Source organism: Nyctereutes procyonoides, unplaced genomic scaffold, assembly GCF_905146905.1.
Source record: "Nyctereutes procyonoides isolate TBG_1078 unplaced genomic scaffold, NYPRO_anot_genome, whole genome shotgun sequence".
Classification (NCBI taxonomy): Eukaryota; Metazoa; Chordata; class Mammalia; order Carnivora; family Canidae; genus Nyctereutes; species Nyctereutes procyonoides.
In genome coordinates this window covers 29158182-29180370 of record NW_026575043.1, presented here as the reverse complement: position 1 = coordinate 29180370, position 22189 = coordinate 29158182, and the positions used below count along the sequence as shown (strand labels likewise).

The following is a 22189-nucleotide window of genomic DNA, read 5'->3' as shown; positions in this document are numbered from 1 at the left end:
GCCAGTCGAATGGCTTCTTTGTTAAAAAGCCATAATAAGTATGTTAAGACTTTTTGGGGATTTTCACATAAGGATTATGAAATATATTTATTGGGTGAAGAATACCATTTCTTACAATATGCCCAGGTCAACTAGGGTGAAGGCTTTGGCCTACTGAGCCTTCTAAACAGCTGTGGACGTTCATGCTCCTTTGACAACTTGTTGCCATTTATTCCATCTACAGATATGAAAACATGCACGTGTTGAACATTTTCAGAAGAATAAAATGAGAAGCCATCACTGCCTCTTCCAACAATTCAGATAAATCCTCTAGATACTGAAAAGCAGTGGTCCATAGCCTGAAAATCTAACCTTACCATCATTTTATGAGCTCTCATCATCACAAAGTTTCTCAGGTATCTAGAGAAAGCCTGTTATGTTCTAGTCATTTTGTTGTCTGATTAGATGTGCTGGTTTGATTCCAAGCTTTCTTCACTATTCCAGAAATTAGAAAGCAGAAAAAAAAATCAATGTTCCCACATATTCTGAGACAGAATCCATTTCTTATTCCATAGGATAACACTTTTTCAGTTAGAAGGTAGTAAAGCAGTGAAAGAAAGTGATCTGTTTATCTTTTTGAATGTAATTAATCACTTGGGCAGAACCATGATGATCTCCCTGTATATGTATAAATGGGTTTTTTAGTTTCCATCCTGTAGACATAGCAGCCACTCTTACACAGTGACAAAATGCATCTAGACCCTGGAGTTGATAAGCCCAAGTTGGAATTTAGCAAATCATTACTTCTAGCAACCAAGAGGACAAAAAAACAAAACAGAACAAAAACCACAACAGTATTATCCTTTCTTCACTGAAGGATCCTCAAATATACAATCACATGTTTCATAGAACCAACCTGGTGTCCAAGGGTCCTTGCTGACATGTGTTACTATTAATATTTAGCCACGATTGAGGTTTATGTTGGTTAGGCACACACAGTTCAATTCTCTTTGTGAAACTTAGCCAAGAACACTGCCAAAGCAAGTGACATTTAATCCTGGGAGGATTTTTCATAATTTTTGCTTATTTGTAGGATCATTCAGTTGGGGAGTATAATGGAAGTGCTGTATAGAATCAAGGAAATGGAATCATTAGGGCAAATAGCTGGATGCTGACATAATCAACAAGCACAGGATTTTGTTATGTTTCTTTGCCCTGAATATTTTCAGAAACTGATTTGTTGATGTAGCCTTAATGTTTATAAGCAAGTTAAAACAATTCATCAGTCATCACTGAAAAACTAATTATTTCCCTCAGTGCTAATGGACTGCACAACATAGCGGCTGTCTCTCAGCACCACTGCTGCCATGGCTTATTTTTTTTTCCTCAGGGGAAACTAAACTTATTATTGCAAGTTTATTCAATTAATCTTTTCCTACAGGCAACAGAAAGGATAAAATTCTTTTTCATCCAGTCCATTTTGCTATACTTAAGATGAAAGGGACTTCTCAAATCATCCAATTCCTCTCCTTTTGATGATTAACAAGTGGGAAATACAAAGAGAATGCTGCCTTTCTTCCTCTCTATTCTGTATCTGAGAAGCAAGGACCCTGGGGTTCCAGGGTCTTGGTTCCATCTTTCTAGAAAGAATCCCCTTCCCAGTGACCCAGAAAGCACTCATTCACAGTCTTATTTATCCTAGGTAGCAACGTCCTTTAAAAAAAAAAAAAAAAAAGAGAGAGAGAGAGAAAAGGAGAAAAAGAAAAAGAAAGAAAGGCCTGGGAACTCATCCAGTTGATGGAAACATATAACAGCCTCAGGTTTCAGTCATTTTGAAGCCCTAAATGCTTAAGAAAACTCTACTCAAATTGAGACTTTGTGGAAGTGCTGATTAGGGTTAAGCCAGTAGCAAACATCTACAGGACTGGGTACCTTTATAATTGAAAGATTCTTGGTTCCCAAAGGGAGCAGTTAATTGATTTTTCTTTTGCCATCTATGAAGACAGAATCTCAAGACTTTACACACAAAAATGGGTTCCAGGCAAAGTTAAACTGGTTTACTGTATGAAGCTCTTTGTCTCTTTTGTTGGAGTTTTTAAAAGCTACGTTTGGAGTGGTGTGCCATGGGATTATGCCCATATCAGCCTAGATCATTCTATTGTATAGGCAATGTCACAGACCACAATCCAAGCCATGGTGTCTGTTGAATATTTGATGGACTAGCTTGGTAAACCCATCCAATACAGAGATGAGAAAGATAACTCATGAGGGTCCTTAAAAACACAGCTTCCCCTCATTGTCAACCCTTCATACACTGTTCTAGAACCGTGCCCTTGAATGACCACCAGGTTGCCTGTCCTGTGTTTGCGGAACCCGCCTGCTTCCTTTTTCATCTCCATTTCTCTTCCTCCATCCAACTGCTGAGAAATCACAAAGGAAATCACATTTCAGGACTGCAACAGTTTTGAGCCTTGATAACAGACCTTCCCCATGTTTGTCTGTCTTCTCCATGTGTCAATCCCTTCCTACGCACCCCTGCTAGACTTATTCTAGAAATGCATAGCTCAAACCCCAACACCTACTGGAAATTTTTCCTATCTTTCCATTTCCTACCAAATTGAGGCCAGATTACTCACTGTGGAATTTCCAGGGTGGAATATTAGAGCAGGAACCTAGTAGGCTGGGGATAAATGTGTCAGGAAGCCATCACAGACAAGAGCAGACTGTGGGCTGGTTCTATGAAGGCTTCGTCATCTGACTGCATTTTCTATGACTCTGTTCTTTGCACAGGCTCTCCCTTCACCTGGAAGGCTCTTATCTCATGTCCCACTGCAAAAATCCCCATCAAATTCAACCCGATTTTCCTTCTGGTTAGAACATTTTGTTCTCAAAACATTTCTTCTTATAGTGTGCTCTCTTTGGTCTTGCCTCATTACTCCTCTGGTTATCAAAGACCAAGCACAGAGGGAGTAAGAGCTGGGCAGAACACGAATCTGACAAAAATCATGCAGCTTCTAAATTGCTCTGTGTGTAAATTGCCTAATTAATTTCTACTCTGGGCAGGAAACATGGATGCATGTCCACTTCGGGAGTCTTACCCTTTTACAGCACTAATAACGGAGATCATGGCTACAGTGACCTATTCTTCAAAATCAAAGTCAGCAATATCTTGTGGGTTTGGATGGAAAGGAGTGCCTGAGAGCTCTTAATAGAACTATACCAATTAAAGCTCCAGGGACTGGAGAAGTTCTCCTTTCCAAATTATAACTGCTACTCAGATGATAATGTCAAACAATGAACACCTTGTCTTCCAGTCACATTAATTAGGCACTAATCTACTGATACCAACACTTACATATTTGATTGATGCCATGCCCATATCCACACAAGAGAGAGGATGCTTTATGATAACAAAACACAAAACTAAGTGAACACTTAACATATAAAAATTAATTTTTTAGAGGGGAAAAATACAGACAGGACTCCTGGCATTAAAGTCACAGTGCCTGCACATTACATTTAGAACCACATTTCTCTTGACCGAAGCAATAACGAAACATTGTTAACAGCTGAATAAACTACTCATGCTCATCAAGAGATAGGACAAACATTAGTCCAGCACTGAATCTCCGAGGGAACTTCTTGTGTGGAAATAAAAATTCGGGATGATATAATCCATTACAGTCCTTATAAAAGCTAGAGAAGGGACATTTAAAAGCATCTCGACACTTCTATGCAATGTTAACATAGTCCAGACATACTGCACATCGATGCCCTAACTATTGCCAAAACAGAATTCAGGAGACCTGAAGAAATGGCTAAGCCATGCTGAGCCCTAACCGGTCTCTCTCAAACATCAATTGTTTCAGGAAACTTTCAACAATTTCCAGATAAAGTAAATTCATGGATGGATTCTCTGACATGTGTCAGGTGTGCCAAGAGTTGATATCGTCGAGTAGAGAGATCTGCTCAAATTTTATATTGGATGACAGTAGAAATGACCTTCCACTGAGAAAATTTGGAAGCTGCAGTGGCTTATGTTAAAATTAACTGCCTGGCTTTGAAATTAGTTACTTGTTCAAGGTTATCCCTTTGTGTTTGAAGGGGGTTCCATTATTAGTTTCAGCCTGGTGTCATATAGAAGAAATGAACACAATTTATTGTGTAATGAATTCCCATAGTTTTTTCCTTAGAAGCATGCAGGCATCACTAAAGAATTACTACTACCTGTTCAAAAGTTTCCAAATTTTAGAAAAGAATATTAACCTTAAGGTGCAGTGAAAAACAAAGTCTACTTTCATATGAAACACACTGTAAAGCTATATATATATAAGAAAACTTAATTTTTTCCTTCCCATAATAACCAGCCCCTTAAAAAACTTTATTAAGGATGAAAAATGCATCTTTTAATGAAGTTTTGGTACTAGCCTTTCTCCTTCAGGAACTTAGTTCACTTCTGTATGCTTTACTAGAAAGGATATTTCTAATAAAGTAACTTTTAGGGGTTTTTGTCTTCATTTTATCTGGTTTTAATTTAAAAGAGTGGTTCTCAGAGTCTCACATCTCAGGACCTCCTTAAACTCCTAAAAATTGAGAAGCACAAAGATTTTTTTTGTTTATGTGGATTATATCTAGATGAGATTTGAGAGCAAAACCAAAAATTAAAACCCAACAATATACAAGCATATATTCCATTAGCATTTTAGCCTCTGGAAGACTCCATTGTGCCCACTGAGGGAACAAAGACAAAAAACACAGATGACACCTTATTGTTATGAACACGGTTTTGACCTCTGTGATCTCCCTACAGAATGTCAGCGATACCCACTAAAACTCCTATCATACTTTAAGAACAGCCAGTTTAGAAGAACCAGTAAGAACAAAAGCCATGAGCAAAATAAACACGTGCAAAAAAAAAAAAAAAAAAAGCAGTCTCCACTCCAGGCATGCAGACATGCACCCTGAGAAGGGCGTAGAGCTTGACTCACGTGTTGGGAAGACGCAGGGCTGGCTACACTGCAATGACTCACAGTCACAGCCCCTGAAATCCTGTCTACATTTTATGCTAGGCCTAGGGCAACTTCACACTCATGTAGTGGAGTCCAGCTCCAAAACTGGACCAGTAGAAAATGGTAGCACAGAGCTCACAGGAAGGGCCACTGTGCTTCACTATATCACATGTTAGAGTCACCCCATCTGGCAATTGTGGATTCCAACACCATCCACAGAACACACAGATCCCTCACAGTGGAGATCTTTGTGCATAAGTTGTGTAAGATGTTCTATGGAGCTGATGCAGGAAATATTACTAATTCTATTTTATATTGCCTTTTCAAAAATCTTATTTTTCTACATGTTTTAGTTCAGCTGTACCTGTTTTAATTTAAAAGGAATATATATTCTATGAAATACTAAAGATACAGTGGACAATATGCTAAATTTTTTTTTGTTAATGAGCTATGCACTCAAAATGATTAGGATATTATGTGATATTTAATTTCATTAAAATGTTTTAGCCAAGTAAAATTAACAAGATTTAAAAGTACCAAATGTTGGTGTGGGTTTGGAACAAGTTTTCATATCGGTGGGAGTAAAAATTGGTTGAAATACAAGGAAATTATATGGCACTATCTGTCATATATTCTCTTCTTTGAATCAAACTTTATTCCACTCAAGAGTAATGAAGACCAACATTCACCAAAAAAACATGGTGAAGAAGGTTTCCAGCAGCTCTGTTGGTAAAAGGTCTAAAGTGAGGGGGCTCCTGGGTGGCTCAGTTGGTTAAGTGATTGCCCTCAGCTCAGGTCATGATCTAGGAGTCCGTGGATCAAGTCTGCTTCTCCCTCTGCCCCTACCCATGCACTCACGCTTGCTCGCTCTCTCTCATTCTCTCAAATAAATACAATCTGAAAAAAAAAATTTTAAGTCTTATTATTAAATAACATAGAAGGGTGTGATGTTACCTTAATAGCAGCATTAAAAACCATGCATGTATCATGAACAAAATTAGGCACAATTCTCAACTAGGAGTAAAATTCTCAAATGCTGACAGTAGACCTCTTTTTGGAAAATAACATGACCAATTCTTTTCCCTTTTTAGAACTTTAATAACATGAAGCATACATCTTGTTTTTAATGTGTAACAGTTAAATCAATTGAGAGCCCATGCCTATTTGAAACTATGCCTCAATTTTCATGATTAAAATGCTCTTAAATCTCAATGGTTAGCAGTTTATTCTTGACTTCAAGTGTCTTCAAGTTATGGCTTTTTCTTGGGGTTTCAAGATATTTAAGTTAAAGTGACATTTCAGTGTGGTCCATCCATATTCTCTGTCTGAAGCAGAGACCTCTGGTGGCACATAAACTCTAGATCCACCCCCTACGTGCCTGCGAGGCTATTAAGACTTGCCTGGTTTGAACTCTGGCTCCTTCACCAATATCCCATTCCAGCCACAGGGCCACTTACTCCCCCAGACCACATCGTTCTTTCTTGATACCCCAAAATACCACCTCTATTTTTACCTCGCTCAACTTCACCTCTGCAGAAACCAAATTCACAAGTGTTGGTAGCAGCCACAGATGTGCCATGTGAGACCAGAACAGGACTATAGGCAGGTTCGTGAGTCAAAGTAGTGCAGTAGACGGAAACACAGATGTGAGAGGACTTGATGACAAAGTTAGTATTAAAGGGGTTTATGGATGCTGTAATTTCTGGATAGCAAATGTCCAGGGCTTGAGTAAGATAGATCAAACATATGGCTCAGACTAAAAGATCAGGGGGGAAAAAAAAGCCACAGAGTTCTGAAGTTCTCCAGGTCTATTCTGCAGTGTTACTGCACAATTGTTAATTCCAAAGTCTGCTTTGAATAATTCTGTCTTATTTCGAATTTAAGAACCTTCTTCTGTAAGGATAAAAGGCTGCCAGATGATCTTCAGAAAGAGCGAGGTGCAAGATCATGGAAGTCTAGAGCCAGTGGAGTGGGATACCTTTGGGGCGAGCCAGGGCTTCCCCAGCATGTCCTTATGTAATCCAAACAAGGAAATCAATGCCCTAACCTATTTTCCAGTGGAAACTTAGTCTAAAGTGATGTTATCATGACGCCTGGGTGGCTCAGTGGTTGAGTGTCTGCCTTCAGCTCAGGGCATGACCCCAGAGTCCCAGGATTGAGTCCCACATTGGGGGCCCCGCAGGAAGCCTGCTTCTCCCTCTGCCTGTGTCTCTGTGCCTCTGTGTGTCTCTCATGAATAAATAAATAAATCTTTTAAAATTTTATATATATATATTATATATATAAATATATATAATATATATAATGAAGTTATCTTTATCTCTCCACCGACAATGAACAAAGACTTCTGAAATAAAACCTTTCATTATTTGGATTACTTTTAAAGAAAATAGTAGGATATGCCAAAGTGTGGTAGAAGGAGATCATCATAAAACTGATCTGGAAAAAGAACTATTTGAAGTGGCCCAGCATATACGTAGATGTCAGAACAATCAGGCAAGAGCTACGAAGAATTAACTCCTTCCAGAAAGCTTAATTAGAAAAACAAAACAACACAAAAAAACAGGCTCTCTTGTCTAACTATGTTAGAGAGCATCACACTGAAGTAGAAAATGGTTCAGTGCTGGAGACCCCTACTAACCAACTGTGGGGATCCTGCAGACCAGAGCTGGGGTCAACAGAGAGAAGATGGCTGAGCGATCATGTTAAGGCAAACAACAAACCTTTAAGCTGGGCTAAATAAATGAAAAATATTTTCTAGAGGAGACTCCAATTTTCACAGATTTACCCAATACAAAAAGCTAGTTTTTATGTGTTTACACTTAAGAACCCTGGTTTGAGCTAATTCTACATGTCCAATATATAGAACTCTTTATTTTGCCAAGTGGTTCAATCACTGTTACTAAATACTTGGCACACTTTCACCTTGGGTGACAAGCGTCTGAAAGGACTATCTTTAACATAGCAAATATACTTGTTTAAATAAGAAAAAAGAAAACATTTTGATCATATGTTGTTTGTACCTAAACTTTACCATTAAGTTTAAGAATTCCGAATTCTCTAGAATTAAAGTCCTTGATTTGTAAGTTTTCTTTTATTGCACTAAATCATGGCCATGTTTGTGTTAGATCTACTTGTGGATTTTATTTCTCTCAAAAAGAAAAATAAAACAAATCCATGTTTCAAGTCAACTTTGATGTGTCTGTGTTTGCACAACAGACCAAAGCACTTAAAGAGTTTTTCCCAGGACATAGAATACAATGTTTACCTACTCGACCCCATGCAGTCCAATGGGAAAATAAAATTCATTTAATTCCTTGAAAAGTACTGTATCACTTTAAAGTCTCTGTAGATGCCTAGGAAAACTCAAGTCCTTCTCTCAGTTGGAATCATCCTAGGCTTCAGCACAAACAGGCCATTACTTATTGTAGACATACAAAGTAAATTTTAAAATGACAGGCTCATTAGGAGATTTCTAAGGAAAAAAAAAAAACAACTTCCTGTCTTTAAGAAAACCTCAAGATCCATAGGTGGATGGATATTCATACACACACACCCCTGAGGAACTTTTTACAATGGTTGAAATGTGTCAAATACATTTGCAACAATTTTGGGGACCATCATTCATCCTCGCAATGAATTTTCTGCAGGATCATCAATTGGTATATTTATTCTATTAGAGAAAATAAAGGCTAAATATTGACACTTTGATATTTCTGACATTACCCCTTTTCAGGAAGTTGGCCTCATGTGATGACAAGAACAAGGACTTTGGGAGTGGGTCTGATTTGGAATCTAGCTGAGTGATGGTGGGAACGGTGGTCATTTTCAAAACTCCAGTCTCTTCCTCAAATCAAAGAGGGAGAGAGCACCAACTCCCTCAAAGGAGCTCATCAGAATCCAGCGACATGATGTCAGTAAAGGAGCAGCAGGTACAGACCACTTGGTTTTCTCCCTGGTTTTCTTCACTGCTATCCAAACACCCTCACTGTAGGGGAGTAGTCACAAATCAGCCCCTATTTCAAACATCAAGCCAGGTGCTCCCTCTGATGGCATCCCTTTCCTTGGCACTCTTGACAAAGCAGAGATGCAGGACAGTCTGGTTCCGAGATGCCCATAACACATAACAGCCAAATGCTAAGCTGAGGACTCCACCTTGGGAAAACTTATTGGTAAATACATTCTGACTAGCTTCATTCCAAGCCCAAACAAAACAAAACCCACAACAAACTAAAAACAGGACCCATGATGCACAGTCCACATCTTGCTTCTTCTAAACAAACTGATGCTCTCTCCTCTATCTGGGATGGATTATAAACTAAGACATTTTGTCAAAGTCACTCCGATATTTATCTGCCCCCAATGGCATTTCTTCATCTCCACTCCAGATTCTTGGCTTCCTCTCCAATTGTAAGCAAGTAGGTTTCTCTATCAAGTGGAGAAATCCAGGGGGCTGGGATGCCAGAAATCTACCTTCATTTCCCTAGTAGCTTGTGGCATCCTTCTGAATCTATTCATTATAGAATCATCTCTTATGGAAAAAGGACTCCCTCTCAGAAGCACCAACATAGGCTCAATGTGAAAGATACAGAAATTAAAGGAGCCTAGCTAGAGGATGACTTCAAAGGTTCAAACCTACAATGACATGGAGTAGTATCCAACTGTCACCATGCTGCTTTGACTGTGGACCCCCCATGGTGTTGAGAAACTATTCTTAGGGCCATGGGGATGGAAAGATAGCCAACCATTCCCACAGGGATTCATGCCCACAAGCCCAGACTCCAGGAGAGCCAAGATAGGTCTCTTGGCTGAGGCCTCATCTTGCCCAGGACCAAGCAAGATGATCTGTAGGAGATGCATTGTTTGACTTCAATGGGAGATTTTTAGCCACAAACCCCATAATCGGGTATCCTATTTTTTGTAAGGGTTAGAAGAAATATGCACATGTGGAGGTGAATGTGCTATATAAGACCCATGTAGGATTTTTATTATCAATATGTAATATGCAAAGATCATAGATCACACTTTTTAAAAAGAGGCTGGAGAGAAAGAGCATGAACAGAAAGGACGGAGGGAGACTCTCAAGCAGATGCCATTCTTCAGAGCATCAGAGCCTGACATAAGGCTCGATCTCATGACCTGAGCCAAAAGAAAAAAAAAAAAAAAGAATCAAGAATCATATGCTTAACCAATGATGCCCACCCAGGTGCCCCTGCAGTTCCTTTTTTAAAAAAAATGATCAATATGGAGACATCCGTGCAAATGCTCAATGACATCATGAAATGAAAGGCCACTTGTACATTTATCCGTCCCTGGTGTCATCTTTAATGAGAGTGGATCTGCTACCACAGCATGGACTGAACAGGCCGACGGGCATGGGGGTGGGGTGGGGGACAAAGGGCCTCTTTTATCCCCTGCATTATTTCCCTTCAAATTTAAACTATGACAGCTGTATCAAGCTAAATAAAAATGCAAGCTTCACAATCTTCTAGAAAAATTCTATTAAAGCTCAAAGCTTAAGAGCTTAATAGGTCTGTAGCTTCTTTAAAGTGTGTGTGTGTGTGTGAATATATATATGTATATATATATATATATATATATATATATATATATATATATATATGCCTAAATCCCTCAAACCATTTCCATAGAAGCTTTCCTTTACCATCTCTCTATAAAATATAGGAGAGTAATCTGGGGGAAGTGGGATCATGATGTTGATATTCCACGAATATCTCAAGTTCATTAGATGACCTTGTTGTCCTTATAGACGTTGTGCCCCCAAAGTAGTATCTTGATTCCTTCAGGCTAAGGTCTACCAAAGCTACCCTCAGTAAACAACCAAACAGCCCAGTTCCTCAAGAGATCACAGGACACAGCATAAGCAAGAACGGGTCTTGCTTAAAGACCGCCACCCGGGGATCCCTGGGTGGCGCAGCAGTTTGGTGCCTGCCTTTGGCCCAGGGGGCGATCCTGGAGACCCAGGATCGTGTCCCACATTGGGCTCCTGGTGCATGGAGCCTGCTTCTCCCTCTGCCTATGTCTCTGCCTCTCTCTCTCTCTCTGTGACTATCATGAATAAATAAAAATTAAAAAAAAATAAAAAAAAGACCACCACTCGTGCTTGAGAACTCCAGGCAGGAGACAGGAAGCCAAGCTGGAATCACCACTGCCTGAACATCTGATGCCAGGAGGCAAGGATCCTGAGCTCTGGCTCATTTAATATCCCTTTCAGAAAGGATGGTGCCTGCTTCTGCACAGGTGGTGGCTTTCCCCAACACCAGAAGACTCCTCCACTGAGCCTATGCAATTCTAGAACACCACCACTTTTATTTACCAGGGTTCAAAGTGACAGCTCTTTATGCTGCTGAGCATTGATTTCTGAGAACATGGCCTGGGGTGGGGGTGGGGGTGGGGGATGGGGAGAGCAAACAAAAGATTGCTGAGGTTCTGGGGGAAGGGCGCTGTTAGAAAAATACAGTGAAGAGGAAACCCAGGTACACCAATGACAAAGTCAACCAACTGCCCAAATCTCTGGGCAGAGTCAACACCAGTTTGTTGAGAAGACCAATAATGGGTTAGACCTGATGTCTGAGTAGCCTGCAGTTCCGGAAACAGTATGGCGCAGAGTCTGAGTATTGGTTCTGAGACAACTGGCTCTACACATGACTAGCTGAGGAACTTTAACTCTTTGGCCTCAATTTTCTTATCTGTAAAATGGAAATTATGTTAGCACTTTATAGGCTTTTATTAAGGTCTAAATGATGCATCAAGTGTTCTGAACACTGCTTGGCACATACACAAACATTTGCTGTTATTGTAAAAATGTGAATTTTTAGGCCCCACCCCACATCTGTCATTCAAAATTAACATGGCAAGTGTAGTTGTGTGCAGTTTTTATGTGGAGAATAGGACAACTTTAGCAGGAGTGTTGCAGAACATTCTAGAGGAGTGAAGAAGTCATGGGAACAATGGTTAGAGCACAGGGATATATAGTCCAGGATAACGTAGTAGTGTTGTGTGGGGACAGATGGTAGCTATGCGTGTGGGGAGTATAGCATAACTTAGAGATGTGGAATCATTGCTGTATAACTGAAACTACTGTGTGTCAACTATATTTCAACAACAACAAAAAAAGTTAAAATAAACCCAAATATCCCAGAAGAATTATGAAACACTAGAGAATGTGTTTAGTATAGATTGTGGACAATTTTATCCTGGAGATCTTGAACTGGAAACCTTTGACATTACAGGGCAGCTGAATTTCCAATTTTCCTAGGAGCAGAGCTACATAATTATATGATCAACTTTCTACGTGACTTTGGGAAACTCAATGCTCACTGGTCTCATGAGCAAGATGAGTGACCTCTCCTATCCCTTACCACATTATAGTCTACTCCATGAACTCTAAATGAACATCTTCCTGATTATTCTACATATTTGTAAAAGTATAAAATATAAATCTCAGAACAAGGTAACCTGTTGAATAGAGTTATAAGAATACGAAGTTATGTTTTCAAATTAGATCAGAGAAGGAAAGTTCGCAAGGGTTTTAGAAGTCTCATTCTAAGATTAAGAGTAAAAACATGTGGAATATAGAAAAAAATCTAAGTAGTATCAAGTTACTCATATAAGGAAATTACCTTTGTGGAGAGGAAAAAAAAATATTACTAACTACTACTCCACAGTAAGTTTGCCATAGTGAGGAGCTTCCACTGGAATATACACCAGGAGCCTGAGTCTAGGTATGGCACGGCACCCAGAATGGGAATTCACAACTTGAGTTGTGGTTTGAGATGTGGTTTACTAAATGTGAGCTCATTTTGGCTCAAGACTCTGTTCCTTCACTTGAAAAAGGTGCACAGAGATTAGATTACATTAGGTCTTACATTTTTGTAAACCTGATTTTTTTTTAATCCTCATTGAGGTGTCAGACCACACAGGCCATTAAATAGGCCCCTACTAGTGGCCAGGTGATAAAAACATAAAATAATGAAAGAAGCTTCAGGGAAGTTTTGGTTTAGGTATAGACTCTAGATAGAAGTCATGGAGCCAACCCAAAATGAAGTTATCCTCGTGGCGAAGGTCATTCTGATAAAACAGGATGCCATGAGGTCTCAATACAAAGTCATCCTCTTTTGGAGTTAGGGTGGTTATCACTTTCCTAAAACACACGTGCAAGTAGCATATTTATTCAATTATATATTAGATGTGTATACTAGCATTATTGTTTCAAAGAAGAAAAAGAACAAACCATATTTGAGGCTTACTCTCCAGAGATGGAAATAAGGAATAAATGACACAGCTGCATCAAAATGTGGCAGCAGGAAGTGCTCTAAGCAGCTGTAAGATTTGCTGAAGGTCCACTCATCACCTGGACTCATTGAACATAGATGCCCCTAAGACTCTCTCAGGGGCCATTAGCTTTGGGCTTTGTTATCACTCAGCTTCCACTGATTAGGAATTCCTGGAGGAGATCTCACCCCTTCTGCCCCAAGATCCAAACCACATGACTGGTAGTTTTAAAACTGAAAAATACCTCCATGTTCTTTATGATTAGAAAGTTTGCTAGGAACCAAGATGTCCAAGACTTTCAAAATCTCCAAGCTTAAAAATTCTATTTATTGAGATTATCATGGGCAGCTTGGTGGCTAATACCATCAGTGTCTCTTTCAACTGTGACGAGGACAAAGCAGAGGTTTCTAGTTGTTTGAGGGAGATCAGATTCATTTTTTTCCTGCCCCAGCGGGCACACTCTATGCTCCATACAACAGGTCACCCTGGGAAATCTATCCATTCAAAGCAAGAGGCATCTCTTGGAATGAGCTCCACTGTGAGGGCCCCATGGCTCACACGGACATGGAGGCGACGAAAGAATGCCCTGTGTTGGAGCAGAGAGAATGAGGAAGAACAAGGAGAATGATAGGAATCGGTGAAGGCCAGAAGCAGCCCTGGAAGGCAGGAGCTTCCAAGACCCAGGCTTTATCTTAGGGGTGGTCAGGAGCCATGGAAAGGCTTTGTGCAGGAAGAGAGCGTGAGCACGGCTGCGTTACCAAAAGATCCCTTCGCGAATGAAGACCATGTTTTCCAGAACAGGGTCCACACTAAGTAGCTTAAATTCCGAATGTTCCTAATCTCTCCTTTGTCAGTGAAGCAAGGGACATAAATAGAAGTTCACGATCATGGCTGTAATGTCATCCTAGTTCCAAGAAGCCCACCCAGTGGCCACGCAGCTGCATCTTGCAGCTCCTTGGGATAGATGCCAGTGCCAAGAGCAGCTCAGAAAAAGGAAACACAAATTAACTCTGGCAGCTATTTGGCTCATTTTTCAGAATCCATCTTATAAAGCAGCATTTTCCAGTAGCCAAAGAGGATGCAAATGCTCACAACTGGCAAAAAATCACCGCGGGAGCTAGAGCAACCATGCCCTGCTTAGCAGCACTGCCCCTTGAATATTTGTGTGCGTGTGTATGTGTGTGTGCTATGCCTGCAGAGGAACATCTGTGTTTACATCAGGGAATGTCAAAGAGGCATAAGAGAGAAATGGCAAAGTTGATTAAAGAGGTAGAATCGGAGTTTGATGTGGCATTCAATAGCAAAAAGGAGGCCAACCCACATGACCGGGAGCTACGACATGGGTAAACGCACTGGAGTGAAAATAAAAACCAACTTCGATAATAAAGAAAAATCTATGCATTTTGGCCGAACATGTATATGCCTGGTGTGTCGCGTTTTCTCACCCGCTACACCTACTGCCTGTTTCGAAAAATAACAAGGAAGCATGGCATGGGGAGACAGATGAGCAGTGCCAGGAGATTGTTTTTTCAGATTTGTTATTTTTCTGGGTGTATCTCAATTGCTTTAACTCCTTAACACAATGTAAAGTATAAGTATCTAAGGTAGAAAGTTGGAGATGAATGATTTGGCAAACGCATTAGAGAAAACCACTCCTTCTCACTCCCCCCACTCAGGTTGCTATAGGAGTATGTCTAAGGGGTACCTGGGTGGCTCAGTGGCTAAGCATCTGCCTTTGGCTCAGGGCGTGATCCCAGGGCCCTGGGATCGAATCCCGCATTGGGCTCCTCACAAGGAGGCTGCTTCTCCCTCTGCCTGTGTCTCTGCCCCCCCCCCCCCCGCCTCCGTGTCTTTCATGGATAAGTAAAATCTAAAAACTAAAAAAACAAGCAAACAAAAAAGGGGAGAATGTCAAAGTACTAAGTCCATATTTTTATATATTACCATAAAATGAGTCTTTCTAGCAGCACCCCCTGGGTGGCTCAGTTAAAGTGTCTGCCTTCAGCTCAGGTCATGATCCTGGAGTCCCAGGGATCCATGCCCATGTTGGGCTCTCTGCAGACAAAGGAGCCTCTCTCTGCCCCTCCTTGTCCACCTGGCTTCTCTCTAAATTATTTTTTTTTTAAAGAGCCTTTCTATACATGAAGCCATAAAAGGAAAAGTTGATTGACTTGACTACATAAAATTGTATACAATTTAAGAGTGATAAGCAAATTTGACAAAAATAGGGAAATAAAAACTATTTTTAAAAAAATTTATTAAATAAATAAATAAATAAATAGAAGAGAGAGAGAGAGAGAGAGAGAGAGAGAGAGAGAGAGAGAGGGGCAGAGTCACAGGCAGAGGGAGAAGCAGGCTCCATGCAGGGAGCCTGGCGTGGGACTCGATCCCGGGTCTCCAGGATCATGCCCCAGGCTGCAGGTGGTGCTAAACCACTGTGCCACCGGGGCTGCCCTAAAGTCTATTTTTAAAATATTTTATTAATTTATTCATGAGAGACACAAAGAGGGAGAGATAGAGGGAGAAGTAGGCTCCCAAAGGGGATCCCCATGGGGGACTTGATCCCAGGACGCTGGGATCATGACCTAAGCTGAAGGCAGAAACTCAACCACTGAGCCACCTGGGTGCCTCCCCCCCAAAAAAAACAAAACTATTAAGTTATGATAGAAGATTTTACTTAATTTTGCTCATGTAAGTTTTTAACAGTATCATTTCATTTGGGACTATTATACATACCTCTCAACAGTACTACAAAAATAAAGGGCATTAAGTATAGTTAGCTTGGAAAAGTAAAGGAGAGGGGAATCTTATTTACTCATTCAGCTTCATGAGTGTAGAACTCAGGCAACAGTACAGGTCCCAAGCTTAGAAGATGCCTATTGGTTTAACACTATGCTGTGATGGTCTTGATATTTCTAACATTTCTAATGTTTCTAACATACACACATTCATTGATTTATTTAATTTTTGGATAAAAGGAGCCCTGAATTTTCACTTGTCTTTGGGCTCTGAGAACCATGCACTGGTCCCTCCTTACTGTATATAAATTATCTACAAAATCAGTTTTGTGCCAAAGAATAACAAGATGCTTAAGAAAGGTTTACAGCCTAGAAGTAAGTTTAGCAGTTAAGTTGTAGTAAAATAAAAATTGAGACACACAGTAGAGATGAAGTTCACACAAGGGAAACGTTACTTCTTGGTGGAATGAGGTTACTAGTGATGCAAGGGGCGGCTTTTGGTAGGATCGTAAAAATAAAATTTGAACACTGATGGAAGAGAAATAAAGGTGTAGGGACATTGGCAGGGAGTTTTATTAAAGCACAGGGGCTGAGGGACTGGCTGAGCACAGGGAACTTTTGGGTTTTCCAGGACAAGAAGCCTCCAAGCTGGACAAGCAGGCTCAAGTGGCTTTGGGAGCCTCTTGGATGTCCAGCCAACAAGGCTGTGCATAATTCAAGAGCAGTTGGGAGCCACGGAAGAGTTAGAGAGAACCAGGTAACCACAGTCTTCATTTAGGACGATGAAGGCTGACCCCAGGCCATGCTGTCACCTTGTCACCTCTCCAGGCTCCCAGCCCAGTGCGGCCTTCACAAAGGATGTGGCCGGAGGGACAGTGACAGTCTATGTTTACATCCCCTTCAACCAGTTGGACTTCACCTGCTCTAAGCTGGCCAACTAGGCATGTTCCCACACCCTGGAGAACCAACTTTTATTGTTCAAGGTTTGAACTGTCAGAGCAGAACAAATGTACGTGGCTCTGAAAATACAACCAAAATGGAAATACACACATGCTCAATTAGATCACAGTGAGACTTCATGGCCTCAACTAGGGGCTCTGGAAAGGTTTCTGTGTGTCATGGGAGCACGTGTGGATGCTTATTCCATTTTCTGGAGAAAACAAAACTATGGAAGCTGAAACCTACACCCCAAGTGCCCAATGCTTAGGTACATGACACACCTAACAGGCTCTGCCCTACAGGCTAGAATTTTATCAGTTACCAGCTGGGATCTTTGGCTATTAGGCTGCATCTGAAGAAATCCGTGACTTGCACTTTAAATTTGCATTTTTAAGTTTTTTATTTCTTCAGCCTATTGCTCTCTATTCTCTTTCTATTCCCTCAGACACATACCAACATACAGATCCACATACACACGCAGACCTATACACAAACATGGATACATGCACAGCACCTGAATAATTCCCTTGCAAACTATACTAGTAAACTCCAAACAGCAATTGACATTTCTACTTCTAAATGTTTCATCTAGTCACGTTCCAGGAAAATCCCAACCCCTTACTGATAAATGAAAATATAGCTATTATTACTTGACCTCAAATTATGATTTTAAATTTATTTTATTTTATATATTTATGATAGGCACACAGTGAGAGAGAGAGAGGCAGAGACACAGACAGAGGGAGAAGCAGGCTCCATGCACTGGGAGCCCGAAGTGGGATCCGATCCCGGGTCTCCAGGATCGCGCCCTGGGCCAAAGGCAGGCGCCAAACTACTGCGCCACCCAGGTATTCCTCAAATTATGATTTTATTGTCCCTTCAAGCAGGAATTTAAAGAAAAAAAATGTGGAAATGAAAAATATATAAACAATGAATCAGAAAATAAGCTACATAAAATCAAGCCTTAAACCTGTGTAAGAAAATGTAACAGGCGTGTGTCATGATGTCTCACTGAAACAAGAGGGCATTTTGATTTTTTAGCTCCAATGAAACCATTTCTTCACACACGCACACACACACACACACACACACACACACAAATATGTATAGAGAGAAAAAGCCCATTTAACATTCTAGCTCTGAAAAACGAGACCTTAACTGACACTACACTACCTTTTAACTACTAGTGTATATCACTACTTAAGGATGGTTCAATTTTCAAAAGAAAAATACAAAATATTTATTGGAGGGGGGGAAAGTTGTCAATATTCTTTTTAATGATAAAATAACATATTTTCTTTAAGCTCAGAGACAAAGGCAGGCATTTGAGGAAATATCAGTGTAATCTTAAGAAATGAAAAGCTGTTTCTTTTATTCCAATTTCCATGCTAGACTGAATTATGATAATACACACTATCAAGAAAAGCTTTTGATATTTCAGAACTGTGACATAAAACAAATTTAATTTGGGACATTAAGCCCAGGATTAAAGGATAATGAGCTTGGTCTTGGCACTCTTCCATCTTTGTGATCTGACCTTTAACAGGGAGTCTTACCCAAGAGAGGATTCAGTCAGAAGCGGTACCTCAGACATATTAACTGATAAATAGTGAGGGATGGACTCGACATACCATTTTGTTCAAGCAAATTCTTGGTTTCTCTGAGCCTTGCTCCTCCACAAGAAGATGTTCAATGAAACACTCAAGTTCTGACTTAATCATGGAAATGGGTACCAGAAACAGAGAGAAGCCAGGCCAAAGCCTTGTGCTTCCACAAACTTGTAGGAGATTCAGCCCAAGAGGGGTGCGAGTCAAAGAAGAGGGTTGAATGGGCAATTAGCACCCCCGGCAGAAGAAATGAGAGCATCCTACCTTTTTAAAAATTCCATATACTCGGTATGCTTGATGAGTCCTGTCCTCATCATGATGGTTTGGAAACATTGTCGATCGATGGCCCAGAGTTTCACATTTACAAGAGCTGGAGAAGAGAAAAAGGAAACAGGGGAAAAAAAAAAAGTTAGACCATTTCAGCTGTGAACCACATCATGCAGGAGAGACGAGGGATCCAGGAGAGGTATGGAAATGATCAACCTTCATTTACAGCTGATACCATCATGCTATCTTGTTTCGTGAAGGCGACAGGTATTCTTACAGGCGAGATGTAGTTCATAATTTTCCACTTAGTATTATTGCCTAACAGGAAGATTCTCATCGCTCTTCTGTCCTGAAGGGATGGGAATGCCTCAGTACCCACTGAACAAATTTAGTACTTTCAAGACTATCGGTAGAATTAAAAAAAAAAAAAAAAGTCACAGAGAAAAAGAACGATTCACAATTAATAACACTCCTTAGTAATTACCCAGAATGGTGTTAAGGACTTAAATGATCCTGTTTTAATTGTAAAAAGTAGAGGTGAAAACTCCATCTTCAGGCTTCAGGCTGAATTCCATATAATAGAAATGATAATTGCCCAAGGATTTCTACACGAGACTCCTTTTTACAAACTAACCTGTGCCCAAAGTTGTCCCGTGAAGTTAGACTAGGTATGTTTGTTGAGTTTTAATTTCTAGTCTTACATACCACAGTCTTTGACAAGGAACAATAGTGTTGAAACTGAGCACCACAGAAGTCCACCACTTGATCTATTAAGCACACGACTAAGAGACAAGTTTTGGGGAAAGATGCTATAGGGTAACAATGATTTAAGATCTGCTTAGGTTTTCAAAGGACACACCAAAAATCTCCGTGACTGAATCTGTGATGGACATCCAAGACGCTCCTTGTACTATGCTCTCCATTTTTATGTCTTTTTGCAGATTTTCACAATAGAGAACATTTTAAGTGGGCACACAAATGAAGCAAGCCAATCGGCAGACTGTACCCACGGAGAAGAGGGTAAAGGGACTATGCAGGGGCTGGTGCAAGACAAGCTAGTAGAGACGGTTTATGGTTTAATGAGCCAAACATGGAAAGACTGAAGAGGACAATTCTCTCAACTAAGTCCGCTGGATGTAATGGATTGAGGTACGGGGGTACGGGACAGGGGCACATGGTACTAGGCTGCAGGTGCACCACGCGGGGAGGGACCACGAGTGACAGCAGTGGAGGGAAAGAGGAGGGAGGGACTAGGCGTTCTAGAGTAAACCCCTATCTTTGTTCCCTAATTTTTCCTTGCAAAATTCTTCAAAGCTAAGAAACTAGAACACGACTTCCCCCTTGGTCTGCTCTTTGTTGGATGAGAGAAAAAAAAAAAAAAGGTGCTCAGTTAATGAGAAAATGAACAAAGCAGCAAAGGCTGGTGCACACATGGCTCCGTTCCAAGTATCTTTTGAAAAATGAACTATCCTCAAAAACGAGCACAGATGTTCTCCAGCCACATTCTAGTTCCTCTGCGGAATCCAGGCTCCTTTCCAGAACACCTGTTTACTTGAGACAAACCCTAGGACTGGAGGACAGGACCACAAAGGACTGCCAGTTCAGGAAGAGATTCACAAGGAGGAGAGGCTTTTAAAATGGACAGGAGCTGAGCTAGGAGAGAGCTTGAGGGTTGGGGGAAATCTGTTGGGGAGAGCCCAAGAGCAGGGCTGGAAGGGGGCTGGGGTTGGGGGAGAGGGGAGTCCAGGCAGGGATACCACAGTACCCAAAGGCTGAGACCCTGCAGGGTCGTTGTAGAATTGCTGCAGGTGCCTTGAAGCCAGGCAGAGGAAGCAGGGATTCACGTATGAGCAACAAAAAGCTACTAGAATCTTAAAGACAAAAGAAAAAAAAAAAACAATTTAAGAATATACCATAAAGATTTTGAATGCTTACAAGACAAAAAAAAAAATTCGGTATCCATCATCATTCTTATCAGTTCCTAGGTATTTCCAGACTACAAAGTCTTCCTCCAAAGGATGAATTAGGATACACCAACCATTTTTGTCCTAAAAACAGTGGCAATGAAGACAGTTGTACTATTAAATATATACATACTGCACTGAACCCCAAGTACTCCTTAGAAGCAGAATGTTGGGGCGGGGGGTAGGGTCCCAGGGTGGCTCAGCAGTTTAGCACCTGCCTTCAGCCCAGGGCATCATCCTGGAGACCCAGGGTCAAGTCCCACATGGGCTCCCTGCATGGAGCCTGCTTCTCCCTCTGTCTCTGCCTCTCTAATAATTTTTAAAGCAGAATGTCAAAGGGAAGTCAAGCACACATACAGGTGAAGGCTGTGCCCTGCAGGCCACAGAGCATACTCCCAACTGCAGTATGTAAAGGTTTCTATTACAGGCTCTTAAACAGAGATGATCAGTGAGAGCTGATAAAGACCAATCGAGGAGGGGCAGAAGTTGGATTCAGAGGCACCCAGATCTAGCAGAAAGCAGACCAACACGGCCACTGTCAAATAACATTCATGTAAAGACCAGAGGGCAGAGTGGGAATAGGATGGGAAGCCAAAAAAAAAAAAAAGGTCCTGGTAACCCCTTGTGTGCAGTTGTGCAGTTTCACAGGAGAAGTAGCAAGCAGAGACCATGGTACTTGGAGTCCAGTGAGGAGGGTCAGGGGCGTGTGACACATGCATGTGCTGATGTGTTGGGACCAACTTATCTGCAACCTTTTCAGTCCGAGTTCACCCTTGGAGGCCAGGCTCTCGTCCCGTCTCCTGAGCCAGCTCTCTGCCCCGTGTCACTATCTGTAGCACGTTACCAATATTGGTCATGGTCTCTCCTATGCCTGGATCTGGTTCCCTCAAGTAAGTTTGTACATTCCCCCCAGAGAAAAGTCCAGGTCTCGCTTCTTAGGACTTCTCCCCAGTGAAGAAATTAGCTTTCCATTTGATAAGCATCAGGTCTATCGGTTAATATAATTTATGCACACAAAGTTCACCTCCCCCCCCTCCCAAAAAAAAGTAAACCTAGGTAGACTCTAAAGTTACATTAAAATATCTAAATTTATTCATCAGGACTCATGACCCATGTATTAAAAAATTAGCTCTAAGTTCACAGAGTCAAATGTTTTCATTTTATCTTCTGACTCCCACTTACATGGGCTATTGGAAGGTCTCTAAGTAAAAAATGGTTTCAGATATTTTGCAAGATAATGAACATGGCTTGAGGATATTGCAAATTTGTCCATGACCTTGGGCAACATGCCCAAACCTCCTCTGTAGTCAGCCAACATACCTATTAGTCAAGTCAGCATTTCACAGGTGGGCAAGCGTGACTAATAATCACCTTGCCTTGTTTTCGAGAAC

General features: G+C 40.9%; 1 protein-coding gene across 4 annotated transcripts in view; it reads right to left on the bottom strand.

Moving 5' to 3' along the window:
* PRKG1 (protein kinase cGMP-dependent 1) overlaps window positions 1–22189 on the bottom strand; it is a 1197536-nt gene that overhangs the window by 423479 nt on the left and 751868 nt on the right. For all 4 annotated transcript variants that reach the window (XM_055322712.1, XM_055322713.1, XM_055322711.1 and 1 more), the window contains exon 4: window positions 18832–18937. In XM_055322712.1, the coding sequence (XP_055178687.1) occupies window positions 18832–18937 (106 nt within the window). The remainder of the gene's footprint in view (window positions 1–18831; window positions 18938–22189) is intronic.